At 46.8% G+C, this 27774-nt stretch overlaps 1 protein-coding gene and 1 long non-coding RNA gene across 9 annotated transcripts in view; one reads left to right on the top strand and one right to left on the bottom strand.

The window, feature by feature from the left end:
* THUMPD2 (THUMP domain containing 2) overlaps positions 1-27774 on the top strand; it is a 30410-nt gene that overhangs the window by 313 nt on the left and 2323 nt on the right. The window contains exons 2-10 of one of the 8 annotated variants that reach the window (XM_060186924.1): positions 4302-4437; positions 7188-7597; positions 8527-8604; positions 13117-13169; positions 14449-14536; positions 16469-16540; positions 17860-17974; positions 21324-21432; positions 22385-22577. In XM_060186924.1, coding sequence (XP_060042907.1) covers positions 4302-4437; positions 7188-7597; positions 8527-8604; positions 13117-13169; positions 14449-14536; positions 16469-16540; positions 17860-17974; positions 21324-21432; positions 22385-22577 — 1254 coding nt within the window. Of the gene's footprint in view, positions 1-4301; positions 4438-7187; positions 7598-8526; positions 8605-13116; positions 13170-14448; positions 14537-16468; positions 16541-17859; positions 17975-21323; positions 21434-22384; positions 23389-27774 lie in introns of those variants that run through there. The other 7 variants (XM_016187212.2, XM_060186928.1, XM_060186925.1 and 4 more) reach the window with 7 other exon arrangements.
* On the bottom strand, positions 1692-21327 carry LOC132537466 (uncharacterized). Its single transcript, XR_009548907.1, has 2 exons — positions 19621-21327; positions 1692-1885 (listed from the first exon to the last, which is right to left on the bottom strand). It is a non-coding gene; the product is annotated as an uncharacterized LOC132537466 (long non-coding RNA).

Genomic DNA, 27774 nt, shown 5'->3' with positions numbered 1-27774 from the left:
AGGCGGAGTAGTGGGAGAGGGTGGGCTCGAAATGACTCCCTGCTCGCGCCGCTGGGCCACCAGGGGGCGTCGCATCGATCTTTTATTGGTGATTACTGATTGAAAGGCCTGGGCTGCACAGAGGTCACTTGGGGGCAGGGAACCCGGTCGCGGGTTCAGTGTCGCGGGTGCAGTGCAGGCCCCCAAAGTGTGCCACACGCTGCACACCTGGCTCGACAAAAGGGCAGTGGGTGCATCTCTGCAGAGACTGTATCTCTTGGGTGGCGCCCTTCAGTGCAGGGAAGATCCGGACACCCTCCCCCCACCTCCCCTGCTCTCTCTGCGGTGGGGGGGGGGGGCCTGTGGGCGGGTTGGTTAGGAGCCCTGCTGACCTCTGACCCCTGTGGGGTCAGCACTCTCCAGCCCCCAAAGTCACTGTGACCTGCAGGTCAGCCTGACTGCCTGTCTTGGTCCCTCCCAGGTCAGTCTGCAAGGTTTGGGGAGAGATGTGTCAGGGGCTGGCTTGTGTCTGCTGTGACTTTTCAGGGAAACACGGTCCTGCTGGAAGGCCCCCCAGTGCCTGGTGATGCTCTGCAGGAGCTGGGGGGGGGGGGCAGGGCAGCCTCAGTAAAAGGAGCCCCGGTGCAGCCTGGGGGAGAACTGGGCCAGCAGCGGGGAGAGGAGCCACCTGAGGAAGGCAGAGGGATCCTGAGGGAAGGCAGCATCTCATCCAGCCTCCTGCCGTGCATGGTCATAGAACCTCATTTAACGTGATGTTGAATGTGGCTAATCTAAAACAGCACTGCTGATACTGAGAAAACATTTGACATGGGTCAGGAGCACATTCGTAGGTCCTAACCCTGTGTCCCCTGCTACATGTTCACAACAACGTGTAACAGAAAAGAAAGACTAAGCACAGGTCAGTCTAGACACTGATGCAGGGCCTGCAGCCGGAGGGAGACAGGGCCAGGGCTTGAAACTCTAGCAGGCAAGTGTAGTCATGCTGTTACCAGGAGCCAGGCCTTTGGCCCCTCTGTGCTCAGGACCCAAGGCTGCCTGATGGTTTTAAATGTTCACTTTAGCCCTCTTGATGTGAAAAATAGAAGGCTGGAACCAAGCTGGGTTGATAGGAACACTGGGGGAGATGGGGATCAAGACCCCTTCTACTTGTTCTCTCCATCTTCTTCAAAGACAAAAATGAGATGGGTAGGTGATGGTTACAGCAAGAGATTCCAGCCCAGTCTTGGGAAACTGTCCTTGGCAATGACAGCAATTAAATGTCAAGAGATTTGAGAATTTTCTATTTTCATCTTATGGCTATGCCAGGAAAATGGGGTCTGAGCAGATGACCTCTGAGATCATATCCCAGCTTCTCCATTACCTCTGGAAACTAATGCACTCCTGAAACAATACTGTGGGCTTCTCACGTGTATGAAGTGTGTGGAGTATATCAGACACTTCGTGTGCATGATATGATTTAATCTTCAGAAGGATTCTAGGTGATGGGTTATTTTTTTCCTGCTTTAATATTCTCTTTTTTTTTCCTTTTTATTTATAAAAACGAAACACTGACAAAAACCATAGGATAAGAGGGGTATAACTCCACACAATTCCCACCACCAGAACTCCGTATCCCATCCACTCCCCCTGGTAGCTTTCCTGTTCTTTATCCTTCTGGGAGTAAGGACCCAAGGTCCTTGTGGGATGCAGAAGATTGAAAGTCTGGCTTCTTTGGTTGCTTCCCTGCTGAACATGAGTGTTGACAGGTCTATCCATACTCCCAGCCTGTCTCTCTCTTTCTCTAGTGGGGCAGGGCTCTGGGGAAGTGGAGCTCCAGGACACATTGGTGGGGTTGTCTGTCCAGGGAAGTCCGGTTGGCATCATGGTAGCATCTGGAACCTGGTGGCTGAAAGAAGAGTTAACATATAAAGCCAAACAAATTATTGACTAATGATGAACTTAAAGGCTAGAATATTGCAGATGAAGATTTGGGGGCGGTCTTCATTTTGTAGATAGTTACTAGTCATATTTTAGTTATATTCTAATGAGCCCATGACTATTCTAGTTTTTTTTTTTTCCTGAGCCTGACATCTAATATGCAGGTAGATCCAAGTTATTGTCTGGGGAGACTATGTCATGGCTGGAAAAAGGACCAGAAAGCTGGATCAGGGAAGAGAGTAGCTCCCAAATATGGGAAAGGTGTATAAATATTGTTGACTGTAAACACCATCAATATGATCTGATCCGGGGCCCATATTCAGCTTAGAAGACTATGTGACCTCTGTCTGCATCCCTATAGATCTGAGCTCACATTCTGTGGTCATGAGTAGGAATGTTCCAAGCTGCCCCAATTTCAGAACCCATCTTCCTCAAGTGGAAGATATAGTATGTTGTCCAGTCTCCTTTTGGAGGATGGAACATTCTCTACTGTTGTCGATCCACGTTGAGGGCAGGATCCTATGGGGGCCTACAAAGGGGTCTATTGTGTTGTTCCTGATAGAGATTACCAATAACAAGGGAGAGAGGGATTTATTCGAGGTCTAGGCCAGTGATGGCCCTTTTTTAACCTCCATTTGACAAAGTACAGCTTGTGTTTGGTGGTGGGACAGATCTTGTGCCTGACTCTCCAGTGAACTTCAGCAAACAGTTCATCTGTAATGACTTGCCTGGATGCTTGGTCAGCACTCTCTTTATAGCATAGTTTGCACAGCACAGTATAAAAGGGACAGTATATTTGATGGCTACCCATCATATTGGAAAATGCAAACCACAGTACTACATCTGAAGTGTAATGATTCCTCACCATCCAATCATCCAGATTTCACCTTGTTCCGTAAGTTTCACCTTTGTCAAGTGTTTGTGTTTAAATCAGGATTGAAGTAAGGTCCGAATACTATAACTGGCCGACATTTGATCAAGTCTCATTTAGTCTGTAGATTTCCCTCTGTCGCTTTCTGCCTTGTGCTCGATCTGTCTGCTTTCACGTTTCAAGGAGGGTGGTTTGTCCTGTGGTCCAGCATGGGACTCAGCAAGCGTCTGTCAGGGCCTGGTGACAATCAGTTTAGGTTCTGCTGCTGAGCACATGTGCTCCTCTGTTTATCAGGACCATCCATCCAGTGGCTTCTGTTGTGTGGTCTGTGTTATTTGTTTATATGCCCCTCTTTATAGTGAAAACCACTCTCAGCCCCCCGGGACTGGGTTTCTGACTGCTAGTCTACAGCTGTGCCACTAGCTCATCATCTGCCATGATAGCTAGCTTCTTCCTTCCTCCCTTTTGTCTTTCTCTCTTTCTTTTTTTAACCAGAGTATTGACTTAAAGTGGCACAGAGAATTGAACCTGGGGCTTAGGAGCATCTGGTATGAAAATCGTTTTTGCATAACCATTATGCTGTCTTCCCCAGCCCCTGCTATTTCTCTTTATAGCGCAATTTTAAAGGTTCCCTTCCATTCAAGCCTCTCCAGAGCACTGTTCAACCCTCGCATATATGGAACTGGGGATTGAATTTGAGACCTCTGAGACCTCTTGCATACAAGTCCTATATTCTGACCCTGATCCAGACTGTTTCCCTCCCTAGGGATTTATTTATTTGGCTTACGAGGGAGAGAGAAAGAGACCAGTGCACCACTTATGTGATGCCAGGGATTGAATCTGTGGCCTTTGCAAAGCATGTGCTTCCCCGCCCCCCAGCCTCACAGTTGCTGTTTTAATTAAAATGAAATAAAATGAGAAAGCCACTCTCCTGGGACTTGTCAGTCATGTGCCATCTGCTTAGAGTCACATGCTGGTGGTACCAATCGGACAAGGCAGGAAATTTGGGGAGCTTCCTAGGCTCTTCTCTCCCTGCTAAAAACTCCTCTTAGTTCTAGCTAGAGCTTGGTCGGATTCAGCTTTGCATTTCTATTCCCCTCCTGCTGTTGGGGCAGACTTAATAGATACCTAGATATTTAAAAATACTTAGCATATACTAATGTATTGAGTTCTGCCTTTACGATAAGGACAACAGAGGGGAGTGGTTATTTTAAAAAATAAAATGCAATCCAGTAGAGATGTCCCTAGTGCCAACTAGTGAGACCCCGCCTGTCACTCAAGTTTTGTCTTTAGCAGAGGCCAGCAGCCCACACCTGAGTAAGCTTACAAATGGCAAAAGGAAATAAATAAAATCCCCTCAGAGCCTGGCACAGAGACTGGCCAGAGCAGACGCTTGAGAGGTGGCCTTGTGACTCCCTCCTGTGTGATAGATTTCTGCTTTCCTCACTGAGGCAGAGAGGCCAGTAGGCTTCAGCATATCTCTCACAGCTTCAATCTGTTTCTCTCTCTCCAGGTTGAATATGTCTCAGGGAAAGTTTTTTTCACCACCAGTTCAGACTTGAACACGCTGAAGAGATTAAAATCTGCAGAGAGGTTATTTTTGCTGGTCAAAAGGCAACATCCACTTCCTGCCTACCCCAGACACAAAGGTGAGTTGTGTGGTTCTGCTCCTCCCTCCTGTCCACACCAAACCCCAGGGTACTGGGCACACATTCAGGCCCCCGGAATCATTAACTATGTATTTTCTATATTCCTAGAATGTTAAATGCCACCTAACTGTACTAGTTACTAGATCTGTCTCTTCTCTCTGTTATCTGCCACCTGTCCCCTGAGATTGTGGACCCTAAGCCACGTTTCTTCCATAAGTACTATATCTCGGGACAAGCAGAGACACACCTGGTTGAACACATATGTTACCATGTGTAAGGACCTGGGTTCAAACTCCTGGTCCCCACCTGCAGGGGGTGAAACTTCAAGAATGATGAGGCAGTGCTGTAGGTCTCTCTCTCTCTCTCCCTCTCTCTCTCTGTCTCCTCCCTTTCTGCCTATCTGTTCCCTCTTTCCTACTGATTTTTATTTGTCCCTGTCTAATAATAAAAAAATAAAATTATTTTTTAAAAAAACCTGTAACCAGGTGTCTTCCCCAGAGTTAGTGCATTTACTGAGATCTATAGGCACAAATAACCCTGCACACTCTATCTTTTTATTTATGTAATGCTTATTTATTTATTTTTATTTGATAGGGCAGAAAGAAATCAAAATGGGAAAGAGAAGTAGAGAGAGATTGAGACAGAGAGACACCTGCAGCATTGCTTCACCACTTGTGAAGTTTCCTCCCTGAAAGTGGGAATGAGGGGCTTGAACCTGGGCCCTTGTGGATAGTAACATGTGTACTCAACCACTGCCCAGTCCCTGTATCACCTTTGTAATAAACTGTTCAGTCTGTCACCTTAAAATTTGAACTGAGGAGTGATTAACCTGGACAGTCACTATGGAGTAAGCTTTCCTGTTTGAGCATCCTTGACTGGTTTGAATGAACACAGACCCATTTTTGACCACTAGAGTTAAGGGAGGAGGAAACTGTTGGGTAGGTGGCTCAGAGGTAGAGCACAGGACTTGCATACCAGAGGCCTCAGGTTCAATCTCTATCACCACCAATGCCAGAGCTAGGTGATGCTCTGACCCTGTTCTCTCTCTCTCTCTCTCTCTTCTCTCTCTCCCTCCCTCCCTTTCTCCCTCCCTCTCTCCCTCCCTCTCTCTCCCTCTCTCTCTCATTCTCCCTCTCTACCCATCTCTCTCCCTCTCACTCACACAAATAAACAAATTTTCTTTTAAAAATGACTCAAAGGAATGTAAGAGAAATACTGTTCATGCCCTAATTTTATACATATGCTGCTAAAGCAATTTCAGGATTTTATATAGGCAAGAAAAAAAAAGTTGAATATTGCCTTAAATTTCACTCTGGCTGCTGGTTTTGCAGCAGAAATCCTGTCAACCAGAGAGTGTGGGCCAAGAAAGATGGGAAGAGGGAGCTCAGCCTGTATTGCACAGGCCCTGGGTTTGAGCCCCAGCACCATATATGAGTACCATCAACAGCACCAGGAAAAGCTCCATGGATGGTGGAGCAGTGCTGTGGTGTCTCTCCTCCCCCCCCAACAATAATAATAATAATACTTATTATTATTATAAAGAATAGAAGATTGGCCTCTTTGGTGTCCTGCAAGCATGAGGCCCTGGATTCATTCCCTGACAACATATTTAAAAGAGATATAGCTAGGAAGAAACCAAGAGAGGGTAGGAAGATTGCTTTAGAGAGGAGCCTGCATTGCTACACTGTGGGTCTGGAGCTTCAGGAACTCAGGAGCCCATGGTCCATGTGCCAGAATAGCTGGAATCACTCTCAGGTCACCTCACACTCCTTGCTCAACCTGAAAAGATGAAACGGTGCTGTCTGCTGCTTGCCCCCAAAGTATGTAGGGGCTTGTTCTTATTTTTTTCTTTTTGCAGCATGGTTGTGGAGACGGGGTGGGGGGGGGGGCTCATGTATGTGTGGTTTCATCATTACAGACCAACTTTTTCAAATAGAGACAAAGATCTAGAGGAAAAAAGAGAGATGCCACAGCACTGGAGCTTTCCTTGGTACTGTGAGACTCCCATGTGGCACCTGGGACCAGAACCTGGGCCGCATGCATAAGGCACACACCCTACCCGTGGAGCTTCCTCACCCTGGGGACTGTATTTCTGAGTATTACTGGGTGAAGCTCACTTTGTGACGTATGCTAATTATCAGGAGTGAGAGAGTCCCAAGGGGTGGCTGCTCTGTTCCTGAGCTCTGTTTTGCAATTTATTCTTTTTCACCCAAATTTAAAATCCTGGGCAAGATCAATGTTGTTTCAAAAATCAGCTCTCACTAAGAATCTACACATGTCTCAAAGAGATGCACCTGGCAGGTGATCTTGCTCAAGTCTGTGACAATTGTTTCTTTGTAGTAGTCTAAGGTCTTCAAGTATGAAATATAAGCCCAAACTGTATTGTGCACAACACTCTTAGGTCAAATAACAGGGATTCCCTATGAAAATGAAGTTACCATTCAGTCACATAGCAATTTCATAACACTTGTAAATCTAAAGCTTATTGTCTAAGCAGTGTAATAAACCCATTAAAGAAATAAAGGTGAGGGTGGGCAAAATAGCTCACTTAGACAGTGCTCTGTTTGTGACATGCATGGCCTAAGTTTGAACCCCACCTCTTACCACACTGAAAGACTCTTTGGTGCTGTGGCCTCTTTCGCTCTCTGAAAGAAAAGAAGCAAAATAGAGGTGGTGGGCTTTGGGGTGGTGAGTGCAGGAGGCCACCCAGGGCTGCGGTAGAGAGTGAGCTGGGGGTTTTGTTCCTTCAGAGAAAACATTCCGTGAGCTACAGAGACTTGTACATGATGCTCCAGAGCTCTGGCTGGAGGCCCTTTCAACCTGGGAGCGTCTGCTGGCGCATGAAGCGAAAGAAAGAACGCTTTCTCCAAGAACTACTGCCCCACAAGGAAAAAGAGCTGGGGACAGTGAAGCCCTCATCGCTAAGAAACTCAGGACAGAGCATACACTGGAAGAGCCAAAGAGTCTGCAGTCTGGTCAGCTGGGGAAAGAAAGAGAGGAGGAGGCAGTGCCAGGGCATCGAGGGCTTGTTTCCCAAGATCCACTCCCAGGGATCCAGGGGGAGGCAGCCACAGCAGCTGGCACCAAGGACCCAGGCAGTTTGACTTTCCGCGTCTCCTGTCGCTGCAGTGGTGCCATCGCCAAGGCCTTCACCACACAGGTACTACCTCACCCCCGGGAACCCCTGAGCAAGCAGCCCCCACTTTTGAAAATACGCATTCCTCTTTGCCCTCATGGTACAACTAACTCACCCTCTCAAAGTGTGTCCCGTTTTCCAGAACAAATGCATTTCTCCTTGCAGTTCTTGAAAGGCCTTTGCTGCACAGGACATTTAGCTCTCTAAGTAGGCTTCCCTAAGTGGATGCCTGTTCTTTACACAAAGAAATCCCTGTCTAAGTTTGCAAAGATGTCATAGAAGAAATCCTTAGGCTTCGTCTCAGTGTGATCAGATCTCTTTAAAAATGCATTTTCTTGAACTGCCATCTGAAGCAAAGTTAAAATACCAGTTTGTTGATTAGTAATTTAATTGACACTTGTCAAATCAAAGCGAATATTTCTCTTTTGTTTGAAAAATAGTAGGTGGTTCTCTCTTTGTAAAATACAGGAGTAAATATAATGGAGCTATCAAAATGATTCTAGGAAATACATTTTTAACTATGAGGTTTAACTTCTCAAAGGAAAACCTGATTGTCTATATAAATTCCATAAGGTTTTTGCAAATGATCTTCTAATATATATATGCTGATGGTTAAACCTTTCTTTCTTCCTCCTTTTTTCAATGAAGCCCAAAAATTCTTATTTGGCTTCCTATTTTTTAAAATTATTTTTATTTATTTTTATTTTATTGGATAGAGACTAAAAGAAACAGGGAGGGAAGCAGGAGATAAGGAGAGAGAGACAGAAGCAGCCCTGCTTCACCACTCATGAAGCTCCCCCCCCCCCAGCAGGAGAGGACTGGGGACTTGAACCTGGGTCCTTGTGCATGGTACGGTGTACCCAACCAGGTGCACTGCCACCCGGCCCCTGACACTTAAACCTTTCACAGCTTCTCATATTGATTCTTCTTTCCTCAAACGCCCTGCTTCCCAGGAGGTGAGCAGGCTTGTTGGAGTTGCTCTAATGAAGCAGTTTGGATGGAGAGCGGATCTGAGGCGTCCACGTTTAGAGGTATGGGATGTCCACGTTTGGAGGTACGGGATGTCTCTCTGGGCTCATGGGCTGGATGCCAGGAGCACAGAGCCCAGTGTGCTCCCTGGCTTTCCCGTGGTGCTTCTGAGCTTTAAAGAGCAAGTCCGTGAGATCTGTAGCCACAGAGCAGTATGAGACCTAGCTTTCAATGCAAACCTCTTTCCTGAGTCTAGGAGCTGCTCAGCTGGCAGAGCGAGGACTTGCCGGGGTGAGTAGGCTCCATCACCAGCACTATATGTGCTGGAGCAGAACTGTACTGTTTTCCCCCATGCCTCTTCTCTCTCTCTCTCTCTCTCTCATATATATATATACTCAAAAAATAAGTCAATTTTTTTTAAATTTATAAAATGGTGATATTGAAAAGACCATAGGATAAGAAAGGTACAATTCCACACAATTCCTACCTCCAGAACTCCCTATCCCATCTACCACCACCAAAGCTTTCCTATTCTTTATCCTTCTGGGAGTAGGGACCCAGGATCATTATGGGGGGCAGAAGGTGGAAGGTCTGGCTTCTGTAATTACTTCCACACTGAACAAGGGCATTAGCAGGTTGATCCATACTCCCAGCCTGTCTTTCTCTGTCCCTAGTGGAGTGGGGATCTCGGGAGGCAGGGATCCAGGACACATTGGTGGGGTCGTCTGCCCGGAGAAGTCCAGTTGGCATCATGGTAGCATCTAGAACCTGGTAGCTGAAAAAAGAGTTAAGATATAAAGCAGAGTTTGCCAAACTAAACAACAAGAAAACAGAGGACCCATCCAAAAATGGGAAAAGGACATGGACAGAATATTCACCACAGAAGAGATCCAAAAGGCCAAGAAACACATGAAAAAAATGCTCCAAGTCTCTGACTATCAGAGAAATAACAAATAAAGACAACAATGAGATACCACTTCACTCCTGTGAGAGTGTCATACATCAGAAAAGGTAACAGCAGCAAATGCTGGAGAGGGTTTGGGGTCAAAGGAACCCTCCTACACTGCTGGTAGGAATGTCAATTGGTCCAACCCCTGTGGAGAACTCTCAGAAGTCTAGAAATGGACCTACCCTTTGACCCTGCAATTCCTCTCCTGGGGATATATCCTAAGGAACCCAACACACCCATCCAAAAAGATCTGTGGACACATATGTTCTTAGCAGCACAATTTGTAATAGCCAGAACCTGGAAGCAGCCCAGGTGTCCAACAATAGATGAGTGGCTGAGCAAGTTGTGGTATATATACACAATGGAATACTACTCAGCTATTAAAAACAGTGACTTCAACATTCTCAGCTGATCCTGGATAAACCTTGGAAAATTCATGTTAAGTGAAATAAATCAGAAACAGAAGGATGAATATGGGATGATCTCACTCTCAGGCAGAAGTTGAAAAACAAGATCAGAAGAGAAAACACAAGTAGAACCTGAACTGGAATTGGCATGTTGCACCAAAGTAAGACTCTGAGGTGGGTGGGGGGGAGAATACAGGTACAAAAAGGATGACAGAGGATCTAGTTGGGGTTGTATTGTTATATGGAAAACTGGGAAATGTTATGCATGCACAAACTATTGTATTTACTGTTGAATGTAAAACATTAATTCCCCAATAAAGAAATTTAAAAAAAAGATATAAAGCAGAACAAATTGTTAACTAATCATGAACCTAAAGGCAAGAATATTGCAAATGAAGATTTGGGGGGGTCTCCATTTTGGAAAAAGCTAGTAGGTCTATTTTAGGTAGATTTTAAATAGCATTGTTCTAGAGGCTGGGGAGATAGTTCAGTGGTATAGCACTGGACTTGCGTGCCTGAGGTCTGTTTACTCCCCAGTGCTGAATGTACCAAAGTGATGTTCTGGCCATTCTCTCCATCTCTGTGTGTGTGTGTGTGTGTGTGAGCGTGTGTGTGTGTGTGTGTGTGTGTGAGCGTGTGTGTGTCCGTCTGTCTGTCTGTCTGTCTGATGAAATTCTCTCTCAAATGTAATAAATAAAAAAAAATTTTAAACACAACTCACATAGGAGGATGCCTGCTTTGCCACAAGCATGACCCAGGCAGGCTCGAATCCCTTGTACACCATGTGGGAGCACTATGGCATTGGGGAAAGCTCCAGTGTTGTACTGTTTCTTGCTCTCTCTCTCTCTCTCTCTCTCTCTCTGTTTCTGTCTGAAAAAAGTTGGCCCAGAGACTGAATCCCCAACAACAGAGGAAGGAAGGAAGGAAGGAAGGAAGGAAGGAAGGAAGGAAGGAAGGAAGGAAGGAAGGAAAGAAAAAATTCCTTTCTGAAAAAGATTAATGTGTTATCCACATCAGACATTGTGGAATGGAATATTTTGTCACAGCTGATGAAAGACATTTACTGTAGAGATACCATGTACAGTCACTGTCAGATGAAGCAAGTCCCTGTAAGCAGACCTCTAACTAATTCGAGTCACAGGAAGCTTCAAGAGGGCCATATGGTCCCAAGCTGCATTCCTGTGGGCTCCTTCAGGGCTGAGGGAGGATGTTCTCCTCCATTTTGAAATTAATGTGATGAGATTGCTCTAGATTTAATTAGAGGGAAGTAAAATGCTGATGTGGAAATAAATGCTAGCTGTAAAGACACTTCACTATGTCTGAAAAGCCATCTTGTAAATTTGGCAAGTAGTTGGGTCATTTCTACACTTTATACATCCAGAGATTTACTGTCGTTTGGCTGTAAAATGGAGGAATAGCTGACCAGAGCAGATTTTGCTTTTTGGGTTGTTTTGTCTTGTTATCCACAGGACAAATTTTTCAGAGAGAGAGACTACAGCACCAATGCTCCCTCCAGCGTGGTAGGGACCGGGCTTGACCCTAAGCTGTACACAGGACAAAGCAGGCACCTTCCCAAATGAGCTATCTCTCCAGCCGCAAAGAAGCACAGTGCGTAGAGCCATATAGTACCTTATCCGGTCATTCTCATTTTTAAAAAGTACATTTATAAGTAAATCCCCTTTATCCATTTTGTACAAGGTGTTTGATTCCAAATATCTTTGAGCATGAGGCTGTCTTTCCATTTCTTCTTTCCCTAAGATTGATTAGTGAAAGACATATGCGGTGCCAGGGATTGAACTCAGGACCTCATGCATGCAAGTCCTGTACTCTGCCTGCCAACTTCTATGCCATCCATTGCTTTTTTTTTTTATCCGATGCATGGCTTCCTGCCCTCCCTCACCCCCAATGCTTCCCAGTCCTTCTCAGAGAACCGTAGTTTTGTCAGAGTTTAGTTCAGACTGAAGCAGCAAATATAAATTACATTCACCATTTAGTGAAGTTCATAATAGCTATTCTTGGTAAAAATCAGTACAAACACAACATTGACAACACAGAAATCACACACAGTAACGTATAGAACCAAGACTGTGAAAACTATCCAATAAATTTTGTTCTGCAGATTTAATGGGGAAAATTGTGGTAGAAGAAGCTGCACTCAGTATTTGACATAAAAATATCTGTGTAACATACCTGCGGTATAAATTTTAAATAAAAAAGGATCTCCATAATTTTTCTAAAATGAGCAGTATAAAAAATTGAGAAGCCTGGCTCCGTGATCAAGGAAGGAAAAACTACGTGAAGTTCCTTTCAGATTCTTAATGAAAAACCTAGCAGCCTGGGAATGATCCTGACTGACTGACTCATATTAAAAATATCCTTCAGGTCTAAATATCAGGGAACAAATCTCCTGAGGTCAGACAGCAGAGTGTGAATATTCCAGTAACCTTCCAAGATTAGAAAAGTAATATTCTGATTTTTAGAATATATGTGGGCTGCTAATGATAACTAGAGACGTTTAGATCTACTTTTTTGACCTAAGTGAAGGAAGAAACCCACCCACAGAGAGTGGAAGGAAAAAGAGTAGTTCTCGTTGCCATATATTTAGCTTGGAAAATGGTTTCTGGGACTGAGGAAACAGCATGATGGGTATGTAAAAGACTTTCATGCCTGAGGCTCCAAGGTCCCTGGTTCAATCCCTATAATCCAGAGCTAAGCAGTGCTCTGGTCTTTCTCTCTGTCTCTGTGCTTCTGTGTCTCTCTCATTAAAAAAAAAAAAATTAAAATTAAATAAAACTTTTCTGTTGCCTGGGCTTTGGTGTAGCCTATAGTGATCACCTGAAGCCTCATTCTTATTTGAGGTGAATTCAGGAAGGCTTCGCTAATCCAAAAATACCAAAAAGTGAACGTTATTTCTGGAAACTATGGGGAGCAAGTTCACCTTGAGTTTTCCAGAAAGTGATTTTTCCATGTAACTTGTTCACCAAATTCACCTCAGGATTTGTCTGTGAAATATACTTAAATTTACTTCACCCCTACTCAAGAAAAGAAAAGGAAAAAAAAAAAAAAGAGCATCCTGGTACATTTTTCAGATTTGACAAATAAGACTTTAGACTGACTATCTAGTTGAGATCTAGATTCTCTTAGTTCCTAAAATGTGAGTTTGGAAATTATTGGGTGATGTAGTAATGCGTTCTTGCTTCTGTGTTTAATTCTTCCAGGTCTTTCTGCATCTCAGTGACGTGTACTCAGTGGTGGGGATTCCTGTGCTCAGGTACATGTCCTCCTGTTCTAAGCTCTATGTTTGTGCCTTAGAAGTTTGTAAAACTGTCAACTGTTGTAGAGAACTGATGTGACAGAAGGGGCTAAAGACTGGGGTCCTTGGCTTCAGTCAGTGCGCTCCTGGAGCTTCACCCTGAGAGGTATGAGAGAGATGGCTGCAGTGGCACCTCATGAAATTCCTGACACTTAAAAAAAGCACTTGGTAGGGAGTCGGACAGTAGCGCAGTGGGTTAAGCACAGGTGGCAGCAAAGCGTAAGGACCAGCATAAGGATCCTGGTTCAAGCCCCCCGGCTCCCCACCTGCAGGGAAATCACTTCACAAGCGGTGAAGCAGGTCTGCAGGTGTCTCTCTTTCTCTCCCCCTCTCTCTCTTCCCCTCCTCTCTCCATTTCTCTCTGTCCTACCCAACAATGACGACAACAACAATAACACAACAAGGGCAACAAAAGGGAATAAATAAATAAATGAAAAGCACTTGGTGACATGTGTGACAAAGACATCTCCCCACACCAAATACTCTTTTTTCCAAGATGTCTAGAATGGGAAGTCATCCCTCAATTATGATTTTGAACTAATATACTTCTAAAACATACTTTTATGTATTAGCAAGAGAGGAAGAGAGAACCAGACCCTCACTCTGGCACATGCAGTACTGGAGATCAAACTCAGGGCCCCATATGCCAGAGCTGAACACTGCCCTGGTTTCTTTCTATTGTAAAAATGAATCAATAAATGTTTCATAGAAGACAGTGGAGATTTTTCCCTTGTGTGTGATGAAGTCTTCAGGAGTTAAGTACAGAGGGTTTACGTTTTGGTTCTCTTCAAAGCTAGCTTCTTTGGGCCTGGGCAGTGATACACCTGGTTGAGTGCTCATATTACAGTGCACAAGGACCTAGGTTCAAGCCCCTGGTCCCACCTGCAGGGGGGGGAAGCTTCATGAGTAGTGAATCATGGCTGCAGGTGTCTTTCTTTTTCCCTATCTCTCCCTCCCCTCTCAATTTCTTTCTGTCTGTATCTAAAAAAAATAATAAAAGTAAATAAATAAAGCAAGATAGCTTCCTGGACTGCCAGGCTGAGTGGCTAAGCCAGGGGCTCTGGGGAAGGTGTTTGTGATGAGGCGACATGTGCCTCTGACCCAGGGTACCCACCCGCGGGTGCTGGGAAATGTGTTGAAACCACTCACTGACTTGTTGGGTGTGGTTTTGAGTCCTCTCACCTGTCCTCCTCCCTGCTACCACTCCGGGGGTGTCACTGGTTGCTCCTCCCCACAGGGTCCCCCTTGCCAGCCGAGCTTACATCCAGACAGCTGGGCTGAGGTCCACCGTCGCCTGGGCCATGGCCTCCCTTGCCGAGATCCAGGTGAGGACTCAATGTCAGTGTGTGTGTGTGTGTGTGTGTGTGTGTGTGTGTGTGTGTGTGTGTGTGTGTGTGTGTGTGTGTGTGTGTGTGAGATCTATTTTCTGTCTGCCATTTCCTCCTCTTTTTTCTTTCTCAGGAGTGTGTGTGCATGTATGTATGTGTGTTGCACTGTTTGTTGTGGAAGTTTTGAGAGCATTTTGACTGGGGAAAATGCTCTGAATCTGAGATGTCTAGCTGTCTTAGAGCTGGGAGATAGTTCACATGGTAGCATACTTTACCAGGCATGAGGTTTGGGATTCAAATCCCAGCACCACATGGGAGTGCCATGGACAGCAGTGCGGAGGATCATGGGTGATGGAGCAGTGCTTTGGTGTGTGTATGTGGCTCATTATGTCCATAGAAGTGATACATAGGTGCTATGCCTCTGTGTTTATTTGGATGGTGGAGTTGTGCTATGATGCCAACCCCCTTCTTCTAGCGTTTGCCCTTCTTCCGTAGCCAGTCAACAGCGTCAGGTTGAGCCTGATGTAAAGTTTCGAGACCTCCTTTGAATCTGAAGAGGTGGCAGTCGTTGACTATGTGGGTCATAGTCTGTCTGTAGCCGCAGGAGCAGTTCGGCTCGTCTCTGGCTCCCCAGCGATGGAACATAGCGGCGCACCGGCCATGGCCTGTTTGATACCGATTGAGGAGGGCCCAATCATAACGTGTTAGGTCAAAGCCGGGTTGACGCTTGCAGGGGTCTGTGATGAGGTGTTTGTTCTTTACCTCAGCTGACTGCCAACTCTGTTTCCAAGAGTCTGGAACAGAGAAGTTCAGTGTAGGCGTAGGGGCCACCTCCCAGTATCTCTCAAAAATAAAAGAAACAAAAAATTGGGCTCTGGGAGGCTACTCAGCTGAAATCCTGGTTTTTAAAGACTTTTCAAAGTTTATTTATTATGTTCCCTTTTGTTGCCCTTGTTGTCTTTTTATTGTTGTTGTAGTTATTGTTGTTATTAATGTCATTGTTGTTGAATAGGACAGAGAGAAATGGAGAGGGGAGGGGAAGACAGAGAGGGGAGAGAAAGAGAGACACCTGCAGACCTGCTTCACTGCTTGTGAAGCGACTCCCCTGCAGGTGGGGAGCCAGGGCCTCAAACTGGGATCCTTGCACCGGTCCTTGCACTCTGCACCACGTGCACTTAACCTGCTGCACTACCGTCAGACTCCCTGAGTGTGATAATTTTTTTTTTAAAAAGAGCTTTATTTCACTATTTTTACTTATTTATTTATTTTTTGCCATAGCACATGGCTTATCATGCCTGGGCATGTCACTGAGACCTGGGCTTGGAGACTGGTGCCACCAAGAGCTGACTCAGTCCATCCGGAAGGGCAGCCTGTCCTCAGGTCTCACACCCAGGGACCTTCCATTACCACACCTGGTCCCCTTCCTCAGCCTGCCCTGCCCACACGCACCTAGCTCAGTTCAGGAAAGACTTCCTCTGTCTTCTGCCTTCCTCCGGTTCTAAATTTCTGTCACAGTGCTGATGGTGACAGACTTCATCCACATTTCTTTCTTTTTTTTTTTTTTTTGCCTCCAGGGTTGTTTCTGGGACTCTGTGCCTGCACCACACAAAACCCACACAAAACCCACTGTTCCAGGAGGCCCGTTCCCCCCCTTTGTTGCCTTTGTTGTTTTATTGTTGTTGTGGTTATTACTATTGTTGCTATTAATGTCATTGTTGTTGTATAAAACAGAGAGAAATGGAGAGAGGGGGAGAGAGAGACACCTGCAGATCTGCTTCACCGCCTGTGAAGTGACTCCCCTGCAGGTGAGGAGCCAGGTGCTCAAACCAGGATCCTTACTCCGATCCTTGCTTGTGCTTTGTGCCACGTGCGCTTAACCTGCTGTGCTACCTACCGCCCAACCCTCTTAATCCACATTTTTGTCCTCAGGCCGGGGCATTCGTTTTAGATCCAATGTGTGGACTTGGAACAATCCTTCTGGAAGCTGCCCGAGAATGGCCAGTAAGTTCTCCAGTTCCATATGCCAAGCAGAATAACTTCATTAACTAGTATGTGTGCTCTCTCACCAGCTGCTGACAAGGAGGTTGGCTACTGGGCGATTATTATTTTAATTGTATAACTTGTTATTTACTGCAGTCTAAGTGTATTGTGAAATGTTAATTAAGTTGTGTTAATTTTTTTTCTTCCTTTTTGTTGTTGTTGGGGCTTCACAACTCCAGGAGGACTTTCTTGGATGAAAAAGAGAAAGAGAAGCAAGACATAAAGAGAGACACCACAGCTCAGAAGTTTGCACTGGACTGACTTTTTCAGATGGAAAGAGAGAGAGAAATAAGACAGCGGTAGCGGGTGGGGGTAGATAGCATAATGAATATGCAAGCAGACTCCCATGCCTGAGGCTCGATAATCCCGGGTTCAATCCCACCATAAGCCAGAGATGAGCAGTATTCTGGTGAAAAAAAAAAAAGAAAGGAAAAGAAATAAAATCGGGAAGTGAGAGACCATGGGAGAGGAGCTTCTCCTAGTCCTGAAGCACCTGTTATATGGTGCTGAGGGCTGAAGCCTGGATACCCTACATGGCAAAGCAGGTGCCATCCAGGGTGAACTATCCAGCGGCCATGATCCCTGTGTAATTTCTGAAGATATTTAGATACATGCAGAAAAGCATTACTCACCTTCAGTTTTGTCGGGATTATGCTAATCTCTGTGTTCTTTAAGTCTCTGAACTGCAAACTGTCATCAACAATGTTTTAAAACCTCAACACAATATAACACAATTTCAACACAAGGTTATTGTTTTTTTTTTCTGCTACTGAGTATCATTTGAAAGAAACACTTCCAGTTTCTTTCATCCTGAATTAATCCGTCTATTGGTTGCATACACAAGGCCCCAGGTTCAATTCCCAGCACTACATAGGTGAGAGCAGACTGGCACTCTGGTCTCTCTCTCTCTCTCTCTCTCTCTCTCTCATTCTCTCATAGCTGATCTGGGAGAAATAGCTCAGTTGACAGGGTGTCAAACTTTCATGCCTGAGGCTCCTGGTTCTATCCCTGGTTCTGCATGTAGTGGAGTGGTGCTCTGGCTCATCTCGCTCTCCTCTGTATCCCATGTGAGATTCTCATATAAAACAAATGCAACAGATCTTGTTAAAAAGCAAACTAATCTCTTAAAAATATGTGTTGACTTCATTTTCTCCATTTGAGGAAATGCAAGTTGATTTTTCCTTTTTTTAATTATTTCTGAGCTTTTCTCCAGCTCTGGAATATCTCTCTGCATGGCATATCTGAGTCCCTCTGTACCTGTTCACACCTCTGCCCTGCAGAACGCTTGCTACGTGGGAGCGGACATCAGTGATGCCCAGTTGGTCGGTGCAGGGGACAATCTGACTGCTGCTGGCTTCTGGGACAGAGTGGAGCTGCTCAAGGCCTCTGTTACAGGTCCGTCCTGGGGATGGTGTCTGGGGGAGTGGATGTACACACACACCCAGAACCCCAATATAAAACCAGACCTACCTTTCATCCACAAAAGGCCAAGTTATTGACCCCCTAAACATAGTCTGTGGTGCTAGTACTCAGCATATGCCCAAATTAAAATTGCAGCTGATAGGGTATTGATAGTTGTTGACTGGTAGGACAGGTGCAAAAAGAAATTATTAGAGATAAAGGAGGTAAATGGTAAGTGGAAAGAAAGTCTGTACTCGGGGAGTTGGGCGGTAGCACAGCAGGTTAAGCGCACGTAGCGCAAAGTGCAAGGACCGGTGTAAGGATCCCGGTTCGAGCCCCCTGCTCCCCACCTGCAGGGGAGTCGCTTCACAGGCGGTGAAGCAGGTCTACAGGTGTTACCTTTCTCTCCCCCTCTCTGTCTTCCCCTCCTCTCTCCCATTTCTCTCTGTCCTATCTCATAAGGACAATAATAGTAATAACTACAACAACAATAAAAACAACAAGGGCAACAAAAGGGAAAATAAATAAATAAAAAAAAGAGTCTATACTCTTCAAAGGGAGAAGAGGGCCAGAGGCCAGAGACAAAGCTTCAGCTCCAAGGTTAGGATTCTGTGGGCTTTTATGGGTGGATACATGGGTGTGGGGGAGGGGAGAGAGGCAGGCAGTGGACACAGGTGTCTGTCCATGGGTGGTTGCCACAGTCATCATTTCTGGCACTTAAGGAATATGGGGTGTGAGTGGGAAGTCAATGGGTGCAGCCTTGAAACATATTCTTAAAGAACTTTTTTTTTATTATCTTACTGGATAGAGACAACCAAAAATCTGGATGGAGACAGCCAGAAATCGAGAGAGTAGGGGAGCTAGAGAAGGAAAGAGAGACACCTGCAGCCCTGCTTTACCACTTGGAAAGCTTTCCCCCTGTAGGTGGGGACCAGGGGCTCGAACCCTGGTCCTTGAGAATTGTAACATGTGCTCTCAACTAGGTGAGCCACCACCTGGCCCCTGCCTTGAAATATTTACTGGAAGTGACAGTGGGTAGTTGGTCTTTCCCCCTGAGGAGAGGCCTTCATCTCCCTGACAGGACTGTGAGTCCCAGAATATGCACAGATCGTCTTAACAGACTCCCATCTTGCCTCCTTAGCCTTCCTAGTAACTTGTTTTATTTTTTTTTTTGTGAGATTCGTCATTAGGGACAGTACCCAGAACTGAAGCTTTGCCTTTGTAAAATGTTTGTGGTACCTCTGAACCGTTTCCCATAACCAGGGAGCCCCTGACGCGGGCACAGTTCAGCAACTTAAAAGCCAGAACCACAGTCAGGGCCCTTTGGGGTGCTCTCAGACCAACAATATGAATCACTGCGCAGTTATGCCTTATCCTGGCTTCATGCATCCCCATATGCTAAGCTGGGACTTCTGGTGTCTGAATAGGGGGAGGTGAGGGTAGAACTGGGCAGAGGCAGAGGCAGCGTTTCAGCCACAGCCAGGAATCCAAGCTGTTGATCTAATTAAAACAATGTTTCTCCAAGATGCTGAGCTTTCAGCTTTTTGGGGGAGCTCCACATTCCTTCCTCCTTTTTCTTTCCTTCCGCCCTCCCCTCTCCCTTCCAAGTGAGCACATTCAGGGTCCGGGAGAAAACTCACCTCACAAAACACACACCAGGCTGTGTGTAGTCCTGGGCTTGGGCCCTGGCCCTGGGCATGCTGGAGGAGTGCCTCTTTCTCTCATCCAAAAAAGAAAGAATGAATGGATGAATGAAAAAAATTGGTCACATCCTCCACTGAGTAACAGCACACATGTACAAAGACCAGGGTGCATTTCCAGAACTGCGTTTAACAAAAAAAAAAAAAAAAGACTGGACTCGCTGTGGCACACCCGATAAGTAGAGCACACATTACCATGCGTAAGGACCTAAACTGAAGTGCCGGGTCCTTACCTATAGGGTAGATGTTTCACAAGCAGAGAAGCAGCGATGCCCATGTCTCACTGTCTCTCTCCCTCTCTATCTCCCCTTTCCTCTCAATTTCTCTATGTTAACCAAAGAAAGAAAGTCTTTTGCATCAACCCCTTCACAATCTCCAAACACCTGAGTCCACCATCTTGTCTCTGTCCCACCACCAACTCTACTTAGCTCTCATGTCTTGAGTATTTCCTCTAAGATTTTACCTTAAAAACAAGCAAAAGCACTCAGTAAAAATGTATTTATCTCAATGAGAGAAATGGTGGGAGGGGCTATAGCTGGAAATCGAACTGTTTTTTAAATTTCTTGCCATAAAGAATTTGGTTGTTGACACCACTGATAGCTAAAGCCAGAGAATTCATGTTGTCTAGAAGAATAATGATTATTAAGACTTTGTTGCTTCTCTGCAGAATTAGATGCTATTCACAATGACAGCTGAGGCACCTTCCACCTTAAATTAGATGATAGTTGGGAAGGAAGCCAGTAAGGAGAAAATAAAAAAATAAGCTCAGAAAATGGGGGTTGAGATCGGGTGCATTGTCTTGTGAGGATCTAGTTTCCAAGGAGAGAATGGAGAGACAAGAAAGATTATATTTAATAATCAAAGTCTAGTCATGTATTGCACCAAAGTAAAGGGCTCAGGGATGGGGGTAGGGAGTGGGTGGAGAGTGTTAAGGTCCTGGAACATGAGGGTGGTAGAGGACCTTGGTGGGGGCTAGAGTGTTATGTGGAAAACTGGGGAATGTTACACATGGACCAGCTACTGGATTTTACTGTTGACTGTAGACCATGAGCCCCTCCATAAAGAAAAAAATAATAATCAAAGACTACATTGAATTTTGTTTAGTGCTAGGGTTCACTGTGTCAGTTAATCTTAGTCTAGTCTCTAGAACTTGGGACTTAATGTAGGTGTTTTTTAGCCTTAGTCCCCATTAAAAATAAAAGTACAGTGAAAAGTACAGTCATCTTCCTTCAAAACAAGTAGACCTATACATGCAAATTTTCATACACAGACATGGAAAGGGAAATGAGAAGTATAAACAGAACTTTGTAAAAGGTTTTTCTAGGTGACTTAATGCATTTCTTCTTGGGTTTGGTAATTTTATACTCATGTAATATCTTTAGAGAATTGAGTTGCCTGGTTAATTTAAAATCCTATGCCACTTATGCCCTAGCAGACCTGAAAAACCAATTTCCGAAGAACAAAATGCATGGAGTATGCCATCAATCTCGGGTGATTCTGAAGAATCTCACCACTGCTTAGAAACAATGTCAGCAACCCTCAGAGCTCCTTAACATGCAAAGATAGCCCTGTGTGCTTGAGTTTCCTCACGTTCAGGTTGTAATTATTGACTGTAAAGGGCTCCTCTGGCTTCTGTGTTTCAGAGTTGCCGCTGCTGTCAGAAAGTGTTGATGTTATTATTTCTGACGTTCCATTTGGGAAGAAGTTCAAGTTAGGAAAAGACATCAGGAGCATTCTAGGAGAAATGGAGAGGTGAGCCGTGACACTGACCCCCATCATTTTTGAGCTCCTAGGCAATTCACTAAAATACATCAGAGCAACTCCGTGCCAGTGTGACTGTGGTGGCCTAATTCCCCAGAGTGGTTGTAGTCTGGTCATCTGCCGTTTCCAGTCAGAGGAATAGCACTGAAATAGTCATTTCATGTCCTCGTACAAGATAGAGTCTACTTAGAAATCATTCTTTCAGGGCCTGGGAGACAGCTTCTCTGGTAGTGTGGACACCTTGAACCATGCAGAAGGTTCTAGGTTCAAATCCTAATGCCACAAGGGAGTACCCAGGCACCAGAGGAAGCTCCACAAATGGCAGAGTGCACAGTAGTGCTTTCTCTCTCTCTCTCTCTCTCTAAAATGCAAAGAATGAAAAGTTGGTGTATGACATTACAGTGCACAAGGACCTGAGTTCAAGCCCCCACTCCCCACCTGCAGATAGAAGGTTCATGAGTGGTGAAGCAAGCCTGTCTCTCTCCCTCTCTCTCTATCTCCCCTCCCCTCTCAATTTCTCTCTGACCTATAAAATTAAAATAGAGAAGAAGAAAAAAAGGCAAAAAATGGCTGCTGGGAGAGGTAGATTTGTAGTGCTGACACCTAGCCCCAGGGATAACCCTGGTGACAAAAATTGATAGATAGATAGATAGATAGATAGATAGATAGATAGATAGATAGACAGACAGATAGATAGACTGATTGATGATAGAGAGTTGGTGTAGGACTGGTAAGGAAAGCAGATCTGTACTGGTGACTACAAATTATGGTAGGGAAAGCAGATCTGTACTGGCAGCCCCCGTATTTATGGTAATAAATGTGCAGCACTGTCAGAGAGCTTGTGTGCAGGTGAACAGCAGCAGCTCTCAGATTGAGAGCACCAGATGTTTGACGTGTGTGCTGAGAGAGCAGGCCCGAGTCCACCTGTCTCATCTCGTTCCAGGGTGCTCCGAGTCGGTGGGACTCTGGTGTTGCTGCTCAGTGAAGCCCACTGTCAGCAGCTGGTGGGCAGGAAAGGTGACCTCAACCCCCCAGGAGATACCAGCCATGAAGAAGAGACTGTCGTCCCTGGTGACATGGGCAGGACAGACGCGGCACCCCCATGGGGCTCCCTGATGCCCAAGGAGGCCCACTGGGTGAGCCTGGGGAGAACAGTGGCTTTACTATGCAAGTACAGAAAGTCCCTGCCTTCTGGGGGGACACCAGCCTCCACCAGCCTCCTGGCTGCAGAAGGAGGAATAGAGGGACCCCACACACACACCAGCCTGCCAGAGACTCCTGCAGACCCTAGGCCAGGCTGACTCCCTGATCAGGAGGCGTTGCTGCAGCGTGTGTCTCTGTGAGCTCAGGGACAGTGATCTAAACTGCAGGACCCCGGACCCTGGTGGGAGTGTGGAGAGCCTCCCTCCCCCGAGGTGCATGGGGACATCGCTTCAGCTTCCAGTCAACAGTTCCCTGATTGGGGTGGAGAGAGAGCTCCACCAGGTGGGGCACATGCCTTGCTATGTGTTCAGTCCATATTGGAGCCCCAGTACCATATGAGAGGTGCCAAGGCGCTCGGAGAAGCCCTGATGCTATAGTGTCTCTCCTCTTACTCTCTGAATGAAAAGGCAGCAGTGAAATCAGCAGATGTGAGGCCCCAGTTACACACACACACACACACACACACACACACACACACACGCAGCAATAAATAAGGGTTTTCTGATGTTCACACCATCATGACCAGCCTAGTAAGATTTTAATTGTCAGTAGTTTTTTGTTTTTTTCTTTTTCATTTCAATGTGGAACCTTTTATGTCTTCTTTGGATAGGCAATATGGTCCTTTGAATCCATAATTTTCTTCTCCACTGAAAGGAACATAATCTCTGTGTGCAATTTATTTGCATTTTATATGTTCTCTGTCAGCCACATCTATCTGTGCATTCCGTATCATGTAAAACAGCAGCAGGAGCAACAACTATACAAATAAAGCTAATGCCCCCCAACAGGATGGAAAAACAACTTTGCTCTTCTAATTTTTTCTGAGAAATCTAAGCAACCCTTCACCTCCTGGCAGCAAGTGAAATGCAGCCCTGTGTACCCTGCTGAGAAGCGGCGTGGAGCTGGCCACATGGGGTTTCTGTCAGTCACCCAGTGGAATTGGCCTCTTGGCCCCCCTTTCTTTTTTTCCCCTCCCTGCAGGGTTACCACTGGGTCTCGGTGTCAGCACTACAAATCCACTGCTCCTGGCAGCCATTATATTTTTCCACTTTATATAGGACAGAGAGAAATTCAGAGAGGAAGGCGAGGTAGAGGGGGAGAGAGAAAGACACCTGCGGACCTGCTTCAGTGGCTCATGAAGCGTCCCCACTGTGGGTGGGGAACAGGGGCTCGAACCCAGATCCATGAGCAGGTCCTTGAACTTTGTGCAATGTGTGCTTAACCGGGTGCAACACTGTCTGACCCCTGAGCCATTTTGTCTCTTGTCGGGACTCCTGTTGCCTGCAGGGCCTGTGGCAGAACCGGAAAGGACATAAGCGAGGGAGAGAGCTTTTGCGAACTGGCACCAGCTGCAGAAAGCTAGAGGAAGTCCACACAGGTAGAAAGTCTGGGGGCCCCCCAGCTCCCCACCTGCAGGGGAGTCACTTCACAAATGGTGAAGCAGGTCTGCAAGTGTCTATCTCTCCCCCTCTCTTGTCTTCCCCTCCTCTCTCCATTTCTCTCTGTCTTATCCAACAATGACATCATAATAATGACAACAATAAAATAACAAGGGCAACAAAAGGGAATAAATAAATAAAATAAAATAAATAAAATTTTTAAAAAATTTTTCCCCTGGGTGGGCAAAGCTGCCATTCTTTCTTTTGTTTGTTGTTTGTTGCTTGTTTATTTGTTTTTGCTGCCAGGGTTATCTCTCCGGCTCAGTGCCCGCAGGACAAGCCCACCACTCCCAGCAGCCATTTTTCTTTTTCTTTCCATTTTACTGGATAGGACAGAGAGCAATCAAGAGGGGAGGGTAGGATATAGAGGGAAAGAAACAGACACCTGAAGACCTGCTTCACCAGTCACGTACCTTCCCTCCTGCAGGTGGTGGCCAGGGCTCAAACCCAGCTCCCTGAGCACAGTGACGTGTGCACTCACTTAACTGGGTGCGCATCCGCTCCGCCCCTTGCCACTCTTGTGTCCTAGTCACCCGCCTCGGGGGTCTCTGGAGTATTAGGGGTTTTCTCTGCTATGTGGTAGGTGGAGTGGTCACTGATGTGTGGGTAGGGGCAGGGCTCTGGGATTTCAGGGTGCCCTTTGGGGCATCTGGTTACCGTGGCGACTGTGGTTCTGTCCGTCACTGGGGGCTAGAATCACTGGTCCAGATTCATATTTGGAGAGTGGCATTCAGCTGTCTGTCCACCCAGCCCTCCTGTGGTTCAGTGGCAGGTGTTTCCAGTTCTCTGGCAGGTGTGGAGTCATGCAGAGTGGCTTCAGCCCCACTCATCCCTGTCTCCGTCCTTCCCCTCCTGAGCAAAGCAGAGGCATCCTAAGCAAGGAGCAGAGCTCCCCCAGGCTTGGCTCCCTCTCCAACAAACTAGTGGGAAGGCATATCTCTGACTCACTGCCTCCAGCCTTCCCTGCCCTAGCTTGCTTTGGAGCACAGTTTAGTCTGGTCTGGCCCCTTCTCCCCCGAGACTCCCCCTGCATTCCTGAAACAGGGTCAGGGAAGCGCATGCCAGAACTGTCCAGCTTTGCACTCTGCTCACTAAGCGAAATACCACTCAGGGTTTACCCAGTAGAGTGCTCATGTCACATGCACAAGGACCCGGGTTCGAACCCCCTGCTTCCCACCTGCACACTCAGCTGCCACCTCCTGCTCCAAGAGAAAGTCCCTTTGCTTTTCTCACTGCTTTACCCCTGAGGTGCAAGTGCTGCCTTGGAGACTTCTGACTCCCCAGTGTCTCCCAGCCCACAGGGTCGGTCAGCGTGCCTTCCAGGAGGACCGAGGCCATGCACTCCTCACGCCCCAGAGAAGCAGCACCTCGGTGAGGTTTGAGCTAGCTCCTGGGTTCTGGATGCCCCTAAGGTAGACACTTTCCCTTTTTTATTTTTGGGTTTATTTTTGTATTTATCTATTGGCTAGAGATGGGGAAATTGAAAAGGAAGATGAGATAGAGAGGGAGAGAAGCAGAGACAGACATATACAGACCTGCTTCATTCACTGCAGTTAAAGCTTTCCCCTTGCGGGGGGGGGGGGGGGGGACTGCGTGCTTGAACCCAGATCCTTGAACACTGTTATGTGTGTGCTCAACCTGGTGCACCACCACCTGGCCCTCAGCTTCACTTTGCCCAGGCCATTGGGAGGGGGTCCCCATTATGACAACCCTGTCATGTGACTGATGGACAATAAACGGGACAGAGGGGAAACAAACAGCCAAAGACTGAGGCTCAGGAGACAGGCCAGCTGGTGAACAGCGGTGGGGTTCTAGAAAGTTCCATAGTAGCTGCCCATTCTCTGGGAGTGAAGTTCTTGGAGGCTCCTTGAATCAGAAGCTTCTGGAAACGGGTGGAGTCCTAGAGGTGTCTCTGATCTGCTGCATTCTGATGCCCAAATCAGTCCTGTATTTCAGGTCCCTCCCAGGCTGTGACCAGCCTTTGAAAATTGTGATTTTTGTGCCTCCACCACCACAGGATGTTGCTATGTTTCATATTGGTTTGTTCCCCTTCCCCCCAACTCTGAGAGAATTGGTTTGGCCCTTGCTAGTTTCACGCCCCTTTTTCTCCACGCCCCCTATGCTAAGGATGTGCAGAGTCCCAGGGGCAGCCGCTGCGGAGGAAGAATGATAGGGAAGCACATGGTGTGGTGATTTGCCTGTTCGTGAATAAAGATTAAACTGCAGCTTCTCAGCCCAGCAGTGTGTCCTCGAGTCTCTGTCTACCGCCGCAAAGCTAGCCCGGCCTGCTGGCGCCCCCGAACTTTAACAACAACAGGAGAAAGCCCCTTTCTCTGCCCAGGGCAGGATGTCCCTCCTTCTCAAAGGCCCCCTGGTCCTTGCTGGGTCCCTGCAGTGTCAGTGCGCGGAGCGTCTCCCTCTCAGGGTAGGGACATTCCATAGTGGCCACGACCTATCTCTCAGGAACCCCTGACAGGAGGCTGACATACAAGGGTGACAGCACCCCTGGGTGTCTGGTGGCCAACAGTGTCATAGGTTTGCTGCTCAGACCCATTTGCTTTCAAAGCCAGGCCGCACTGGGGTACAGCCGGCCTCTGAATTTCCAAGCCAAGCTCTGTAGCTCTGGAAGCGACTCTTGGCTTACTCCTGGGAGCCTGACCCCAGGACAACAGGAAATGTGGGAAGCAGGTGAGGGATGGCTGCTAAGTCCCCAGGCCCCCAGTTAAGTGACTGCAAGGTCAAGGTAGCCAGGGTCCCAGGGACTGAGTGAGTACAAAGTCCCACAGAGACAGCTCACCAGGCAAATCTGGGCTCCTGGTGGGTCACGTGCGTGTCCTAAAATAAGAGACTGTGCTCAGTTCTCTTCACTGACTGGACAGCGCTGCAGGCAGAGGATACCCACGGGCCCATCTTCACATGTCCCCAGGTCCCCAGAGGGACCCATGCCCAGGCTAGTGCTCTCCATGTTCTTTCTTTCTTTTCTCCTCGCCTTCCCTCCTTTTTCTCTTCTTTTGCCTTTTCTTGTCCTCTCTCTTTCTCCCTTTCTTTCTTTCTTCCTCTCTTTTTCTTCCTTTCCTTCTCCCTAGTGTTCTTTCTCACTTTTTCTTTCTTCCTCCCTTTCTTTGTCCTTCCTCCCCTTCTTTCTTCCCTCCTTCCTTGCCCACCTATACATCCATCTTCCTGAAATCCCCCCGCCCCGTCTCCAGACCCTGCAAAGACTCTTGAAACCACTGTTTATTTGGGGAGTCTTTGTGGGCGTTCCTGCTCATCCTCTGACTAGGCCCCACCTTCCACAGCCCTGTCCGTCCCCTGTGTGGCTTCTCATGCTTGGCCTGATGCAGCTTAAGAGCACCTGCCTTGCCAGAGAAGTCTGTTGGTGTGAGAGCGATTTCCTGTCTGTCCCTGGAGGCTGAAACTCCAGTAAGGGCTCTGCAAGGAGCAAACAGGTGCCACCACCCCAGCCCTCATGTCCTAAGCGCTTGGGAGGGAAGGAGATCTGATGGGCACGCAGGCCAGGGCCTCGTGCTAGAGCAGAATCCCCTTCTTCCCTCCATCATGGGGGAGTCTGTTAGAGCCCCCTCATGCCTGCCCCCCCAAGGCCTCTTACAAGTCCACTTTGCTTTGAAACCCCTTACAGGCACTTTGAAGCTCTCTAGGAAAGAGCCTGTTGAGTTAGTTCTCTATCAGGTCC

This window comes from Erinaceus europaeus, chromosome 3 (assembly GCF_950295315.1).
Source record: "Erinaceus europaeus chromosome 3, mEriEur2.1, whole genome shotgun sequence".
Classification (NCBI taxonomy): domain Eukaryota; kingdom Metazoa; phylum Chordata; class Mammalia; order Eulipotyphla; family Erinaceidae; genus Erinaceus; species Erinaceus europaeus.
Note: the sequence above shows the minus strand (reverse complement) of the source record. Positions and strands in the feature narration are given on the sequence as shown.